Source organism: Mytilus trossulus, chromosome 7 (assembly GCF_036588685.1).
Source record: "Mytilus trossulus isolate FHL-02 chromosome 7, PNRI_Mtr1.1.1.hap1, whole genome shotgun sequence".
NCBI lineage: Eukaryota > Metazoa > Mollusca > Bivalvia > Mytilida > Mytilidae > Mytilus > Mytilus trossulus.
The window spans coordinates 81,246,419-81,253,464 of NC_086379.1; the positions used below are offsets into that span (position 1 = coordinate 81,246,419).

General features: G+C 34.2%; 2 protein-coding genes across 2 annotated transcripts; both read right to left on the reverse strand.

Moving 5' to 3' along the window:
* Positions 1–24: 24 nt before the first annotated feature.
* LOC134726702 (alpha-1D adrenergic receptor-like) lies at positions 25–507 on the reverse strand. The gene has a single exon (XM_063591118.1). The coding sequence runs from the start codon at positions 505–507 to the stop codon at positions 25–27; it is 483 nt and encodes a 160-aa protein (XP_063447188.1).
* A 2,709-nt stretch (positions 508–3,216) lies between these two features.
* LOC134727286 (uncharacterized) lies at positions 3,217–7,046 on the reverse strand. The gene is made up of 4 exons (XM_063591665.1): positions 6,874–7,046; positions 4,931–5,295; positions 4,080–4,141; positions 3,217–3,744 (listed from the first exon to the last, which is right to left on the reverse strand). Exons 2-4 carry the CDS (start codon positions 5,291–5,293, stop codon positions 3,519–3,521), a joined length of 651 nt encoding a protein of 216 aa, XP_063447735.1. The 5' UTR covers positions 5,294–5,295; positions 6,874–7,046; the 3' UTR covers positions 3,217–3,518.

Genomic DNA, 7,046 nt, shown 5'->3' on the forward strand with positions numbered 1-7,046 from the left:
TGCACCACCTTATTGCTAAAACATTTATATAACTGTACAGAATGTATCTTGTTGGGGTTTTGCAAATCTCCTTTTGATACGACCAAATATTTGAAAGGTAGCATTTCTGAATCGTCTGTTTTGCAGTGGATATACAACAGGATTGACGAATGAATTCAGAACTCCGAAAAAAGCAGATATCTCAGATATGTGTATCAGAAGTTCGTTTAGTTTTGTTGTTGATGCTTGATAAACTAAACTTATGGCAAACGGTGTCCAGCAGAACATAAATATTACCAAAATAACTGCCATAAATTTTGCTGCTCTAAGTTCATGTCGGAACTTCATCAAACGAGAGTTTAACACTAGATTTGATTCAATCGACACAATCTGGCGTCTTTTAGTGACAGCAGCTTTGCACATCATTACGTACATCCCACACATTGAAAATAATATAACGAAGTACTGCACTGGTATAAATATGATATATTCTCGAGGTGGCATACATCCGGTATTATTTTCAATCATTTCGAATTGTTCTGTTACCACTGGCCAAATTGTTAAAAGCGCGCAATACACCCAAGTTCCAACCACCAATGCAACTGTTTTCTTTCTGGTGACAGCTATATATTTTCCATGGTAACAAACACACAATAGTCTTTCAACAGCTGTCAGTAATACTGCGAATAAAGAAGCAAATGATACGAAAACCATCGAAGAAAATCGAAAAATACATACACCTGGTAAAACTCGCAAATAACCAATAAGGTTGAAAATGGCCTGCCATATTAAGACAACGCCCACCAAGATGTCCGCAGACGATAAATTCAACATTAAAATGTTTCCAGGTACGCTTACGTTGATATATTTCCATAGTATGCGAAGAACTATTCCATTTGCAAAAATAATTGGTATTCCACAAATTAGCTGTATTATTCCTCTATCTTTCTCGTTCATTGTCTACCACTAGGATTAAAACTCATACAGTTTTCAAACATTCATAATCTTTTGTTTTGATCAAATTCAACCTGTTTGAGTTACCACAAATTTCCAATTATGACTGACCGACTATACGCTGTATCAAGTGTAGCTTTAATGATAATCAAAACTGTACGAATAAAAAGTATGGGTAAATTAAACATTGCAAGATATTGACAGAGCTAAAATTTGCCATTAGTAAATAACACAATTGTTTTATGACTATTTCTGGTTAAAGTTGTTTACACAAACCATCATTTCTGTTTTAAATAGCACTATATACAATAGAATAACGACGTTATGTTTAACCGTTTTATTACATTTTTCAAAACAGTCCGTATGTCAATGTTAACGTGACCGATAAAATATGTTAATCATAAATCTAATGCAGCAAAAAAAAACAAAAAGTTATAACAAAAGGACAGTTTTCCTGGTGTAACAATTGACAAATGCATTACTTGAAGTAAAGGAAGATATCAAGCGTTTGAGTACAGGTGCTCAGTCCATACACAAATGTATTAACCATAATTTTGAAAGAGAAGTGGGTGGGGGCAAACTAGTAAAATTTTAAAATTTACAGATAAAAACCTACAATTACTTTAAATGAAGCTCCATGAAGGAGGAGTTTCCCGGTTCATTATATTTGAATTTCAAGCTCTATTATGCACCCAACATACCACCTGACATTGCTGCTGTTTTTGTCCAGTTCCAAGCATTGACGTTTTGGAAAAGGATAACTGCCATTATTTCATAGCATGAGTAGAATACCTTATTACTGTGTATGGTATTGCTTCATTTAAATTCTATGTGTGATTTGAATTGTTTTACTCCAATGATTGTTTGTTTGTCTGATTTTCTGATTTGTTCTTTTTATGTCAGTGTATCATCTTTCTAAAATGTTCTTTACCAAGTTGGGAATATGGCAGTTGTGATCAAAAAGTAAATTCACAAAAATACTGAACCTCGAGGAAAATTCAAATCGGAGTCCCTAATCAAATGGCAAAATCAAATAATAAAACACATCAAACGAATGGGCAAAAACTTTCATATTCCTGACTTGGCACTGGCATTTTCAAATGTAGAAAATAGTTCGCTTCTATGTATGTTGGCTGTTGTTTTTGTTGCACTTCAGTTTTCCTTTTGTTCCTTTGTTTTCCTCTCATAGTTGGTGTATTTCCCTCTGTTTAATTATAACACGGATTTGTTTTCTCTCAATCGATTTATAGCGTTATTCTACTGTTGCCTTTATTTGTCATAGAAATTTTTAGTTAATTACCGGAATATAATTAATGGTTATGAAAATAATGACCTGAGGTATGATTGCCAAAGCGGCAACTTTTCTCCAGAGTTCTGTATTTGTAGGTCATCATACAGCCTGTGTATCAATTACACGGTACTAGATGCGCATTACAACAATTAATGTTTCGTCAGTGCTGATCGACGGATCTTTTTATAAAAGTGAAACACTAGTAGAAACGTCAATGACATTTTAAAACAAAGAAACAAGAGGAAGAAATATAAAGAGAAGCCAAAGACATTCATGAGAGCGAATATTAGGGTGAGTGCCATATTTAAAAATAGTAAGTTCTTATCCCAGGCGTAGATTACATTAGTCGTACTTGGCACAACTTTTTGGAATTTTGGATCCTCAATGCTCTTCGACTTTATACTTGTTTTGTTTTATAACTATTTTGATCTGAGCGTCACTGATGAGTCTTATGTATACGAAACGCGCCTATAAAATTATAATCCTGGTACCTTTGATAACTAATTATACATATTAAATCGGATTTTGCAGAAACATTTTTTAACTACTGGGTGTATGGTGAATCAGTAACTCATTTCAATGACAATGCCATTAAGCAAGTGATAGTCATTGAAAACAGTTCCTCGCTACAGGCAGTAAATACTCTCTAAATCTAACGTCCAACAGCCAAGTAACGGGCTGGCTTAATTTAGACCCATGAAGTTCTTATACTTTCACGGAGTGAAAAAAAATCATAAATTTCAAATCAGGTCAAAAAATATTGTATGCATGTAAGACACCCATGGTTAACAAATGAAGGTCTCTTTTTACCGCTGAAATATTTTGTTCTTTTATGATACCTCTTTATGTATGTATATATAACAGAGTTCATCGCAAAAGCGATGTGTACGTGCCTTAGTTGCAAACTTTGTAAATGCACAAAACAATTATATTGACCAACATCAAGGTAAATATTTGCTTTGATTAATAAAGGTTAAAATGAAAATATATAAGACATTTACAAGATTTTAATGATATGTCATTCAAAAAGCAAACTATTATAAGCATTCATAATTAGATCTACAAAAGTACAAAAGCAGGTAAAAAAATACCAACACGGTTGAAACCTCTAGCCTTCATACATCTCTACGTTTCTTCACACACAAAGCAATCGACATTGATTCATCAATTCCCGCAGTACTACATTCGAGAACAATATTCTGCACGAACTCAATCAGACAATGTACGAACAAAAACTCCTATCATTCTATTACTGTGCAAAAGTGCCCAGGAGTGAACAATCAAAAAGCTCTGATCAAGTATCATTCTGGGCTTCAGACACTCTCTTCATGTATTCCTCGTATGACGGTGGCTCAGACCCATTACTAGGAGATGCTACAGACCCTTCGCTTGTTGTTACCAATTCGTCCTGCCATCTATGTGTAATTCGAACAATGTCGAACGTGTCAGGAGAGTCGGGTAAACATTGATCTGCTATGACAACCTCGTATGGAGGCGGGTCTTCATTTGAAGGCATTCGTCTAAAAAATATTGAACATCATTAAAAGTGATGCATTTCAATGAGTGGTGTGCTGTTTTCTTGTAAACCGTAGTCGTTTGATTGTTTAGTAAACAAAATGTTCCAACTGCATTAATGTTTCATTGATGATAGTATCCAATCCTAAGCAAATTAAATCTTCCGTCATTGCGTGACGTTGACTATGTTGAAATTGAAGCGCGCAATTATGTACGACGGTTAGGATTTTATTTTTTAGTCTTCCTATAATTGGTCAATGGTGCTTTTAATCTTGTTTTTGGTCAAACATTTTTTTCATAGTTTCTTGTTATATTGCCTTTTATATGTAATAATACTTGCCCATTTTGATTGTTCTCTTCATTTACTGAAACACTACACATAGTTGCTGTCGTGCTACTACACTGAAATAGATTTTTGAAACCATCAGTGGAAATTAAAGAGTACTGTAGTGCTGAAAGCAAATGAATTTCAAACTTCAGTACATTTGAATCGTTTACAGAATAAAGATATACGAAAATGGGGTATGGGTGACAATGAGACAACTCTAAATCTAAGTCACAATTTTTTAAAGTAAACAATTATAGACGTCTGTTTATCAAACCCGAATACAATATTATCATGTTTAAGTATACCAACTAAGTAACCATTCACATGGATACAGAAAATACTGTCCTAGCCTATCTTGCTGAATTTTACTTATTGAAAAGAAATAAGATGTGATATTTTACTTGATTCGTTTGAATGGTTAAAAATAAAATAACAAAAATAATTAACTCCTAGGAATGTCCCTCGTCAAATGGCAAACTCAAAAGCACAAACAAATAAAACGAATGATTTGTTTTAAGGTGCACTTCAGGGTTCCTGGTGTAACTGTGTATTCATCTTATAGTAAATGTGTTTCCCACGGTTTTGGTTTGTAACCCGGGTTTGTTTTCTTTTAACTGATTTATGGCTTTGGAACACCGATATGCTACTGTTGCCTTTACTTAACATCTATCACATTCCTGGCTTTATACAGACATTTTCGTATGTAGAAAATTGTGATTTAAACCTGGTTTATAGCTAGCTACACCTCTCATCTGAATGACAGTCGCATAAAATGTCATTGTATTGACAACAATTGTGAACAAATCAAACAGACATAATAGGTAAAAATGTAAACAAAAATAGGGGTAATTCATGAATCTTACCTCCGTTATTTGTCTAGAAGAGTACAATGTAGGTTGACAGTCCCTTATAAGTATTCTCTCTCTCGTCCTAGTCTCTACAAAATGGAATTGATTGAATGTCCCTCTAGCCAGAAGTAAGGCTCCTACAACGATCAGAACCGGACCAACATACCTTTCTGTGTTACCCTCTGTATGTCTCTCTAAATTCTGGAAAGTAACCGAGGTTACAATGACGCCAAACACCAGTAAGGCAAGTCCAGAAATTATGTAACATAATGCGTTACCTATTAAGAGAAGACAGGGGTTCTCGTACTGAATGTATCTAGCCGTGGCTGGTATATTCCTCCAAGTTATGACAGTCTGTGTTTGTGTACTTGTATGCATACCTATCGAAGGAAGAAAAAACGTAATTTTACCTTTAAAAAGTCATTTTTTTAATCGACTTACTTTAATCAAGCTTCTGTGTGATTGTGGCGAAACAAACGAGTCGACTACATATAACAAAATCATTCATAGTTAATTTTTCTTCTGGAATTGAAAATATACTATGCAAAACATTCTCGTAAATAAAGTAAATATATTCAAACACATTTTAATTCTAAACTATGAACGAATCTTCAAAGAAGAAAAAGGCAATTTCTGTTCTGTTTCAAAAGATACATTTACTATAAAAACGATTCCCTTTTTGTTAATTCAAAAGTGGAAATAGAATAAAAGAATTTTAATGGACCAGTTCAACGTTTAAATATAGTTTTCAGATTTTTTTGGATTTTTTTTTACGATACAGAGCAATTAGAAAGGCCAAAAATGAGGGTTGATCGTCATGGAATAAAAAATGTGCCAGAGATGACAACGTCCACAGATGTCGACTTACCCTTCCGGAGCACCTGAGATCACCCCTAGTTTTTGGTGGGGTTCGTGTTGTTTATTCTTTAGTTTTCTATGTTGTGTCATGTGTACTATTGTTTTTCTGTTTGTCTTTTTCATTTTTAGCCATGGCGTTGTCAGTTTGTTTTAGATTTACGAGTTTGACTGTCCCTTTGGTGTCTTTCGTCCCTCTTTTATGTTTCGCTTGACATGACCACATGCCCGTTTCCCTTCCTCGTTTATGAGGAAAATGCTAGAAAATTGGATAAGCATGAGTCTGGTGAACAAAACATGAAAAGTGTATCTGAATAGACCAAATATGTTCAGAAGATCATTAAAAAAACATGATGTAAACGGGGTTTAACTCTTTCAGAGTGGCCGAGGTTGAGGATGCTTTATCCTCTCTTCGCGAAACATGTTTGTTGTTTTTTATAAGATTTGAACAAAGATAAACTACACTTCCATCTTATCTATCAACAGATGCCAAATATAACAGTCTGTTTACTTGCAATGTGCAATGAGCAACACCACGTTTAACACTAGTAGAGCAGGAACTGCGCCCCTATCGGAGTACCTGTTTTCACCCTCAGTTTTTGTAGTCGTGGTTTCAAAACATTTCCTGTGTAGCACTTTTTTCTCTCTCTTTGTGGCTTTAATGTTGTTTCGTTTTTATGATACTTTTTGTAATGTCCCCTTGTAATCTATTTCGCATTTTTGAAGCAGATATTTTACGTGAACAGTAAATTTTCTTTTTATTTTGGTGTCATCTTATTTCAATATTTTAAATAATTGAAAAAGGCATTGGGCATAAGGCGTATTAAAATATTGTTTAAGTGAACCGGTCAAGTATCATCTGCCTAATGATTGGTCAATCGTGGCATTGTGTTGATTTTGAATCAGATGCATTAATTTAAGTATTGTCAGCAGACGACACTCTTTATAAAGGAAGTGTGTTACTCAGAACAAACATCAATATTAACAGTTCTTATTATAGATTTTATAAACTGTATTTTGATGATTAATTCTACAAAAGGCAAACAGCCATGATTAATATAATTAGAAGATTGTACAGAATGTGTGCATGCACAATTGCTTACCTATTGCATACAGACTCTCCAAATGGTGTCAGCATTGGGCATTTTACGAGGTTCCATCTCCATTAGAATTTTAAACCGCCTGGATCCATTTAATGATTAGGAGCAAGCTATACCAGAAGCAATGTTGTATTGATCGTGTGATATAGGTCGGTCAATAATCAATGTCTCTGTGA

What these genes read in the sequence shown, in the direction of transcription:
- LOC134726702 (XM_063591118.1), bottom strand. Translation starts at nt 507, where the DNA reads ATGATTGAAAATAATACCGGATGTATGCCACCTCGAGAATATATCATA.
- LOC134727286 (XM_063591665.1), bottom strand. Translation starts at nt 5,293, where the DNA reads ATGCATACAAGTACACAAACACAGACTGTCATAACTTGGAGGAATATA. An exon ending in CTTCTAGACAAATAACGGAG is followed by an intron (nt 4,142 to 4,930) that starts GTAAGATTCATG and finishes AATCTATTTCAG; the next exon opens with TGTAGTAGCACGACAGCAAC. An exon ending in GAAGAGAACAATCAAAATGG is followed by an intron (nt 3,745 to 4,079) that starts GCAAGTATTATT and finishes AATATTTTTTAG; the next exon opens with ACGAATGCCTTCAAATGAAG.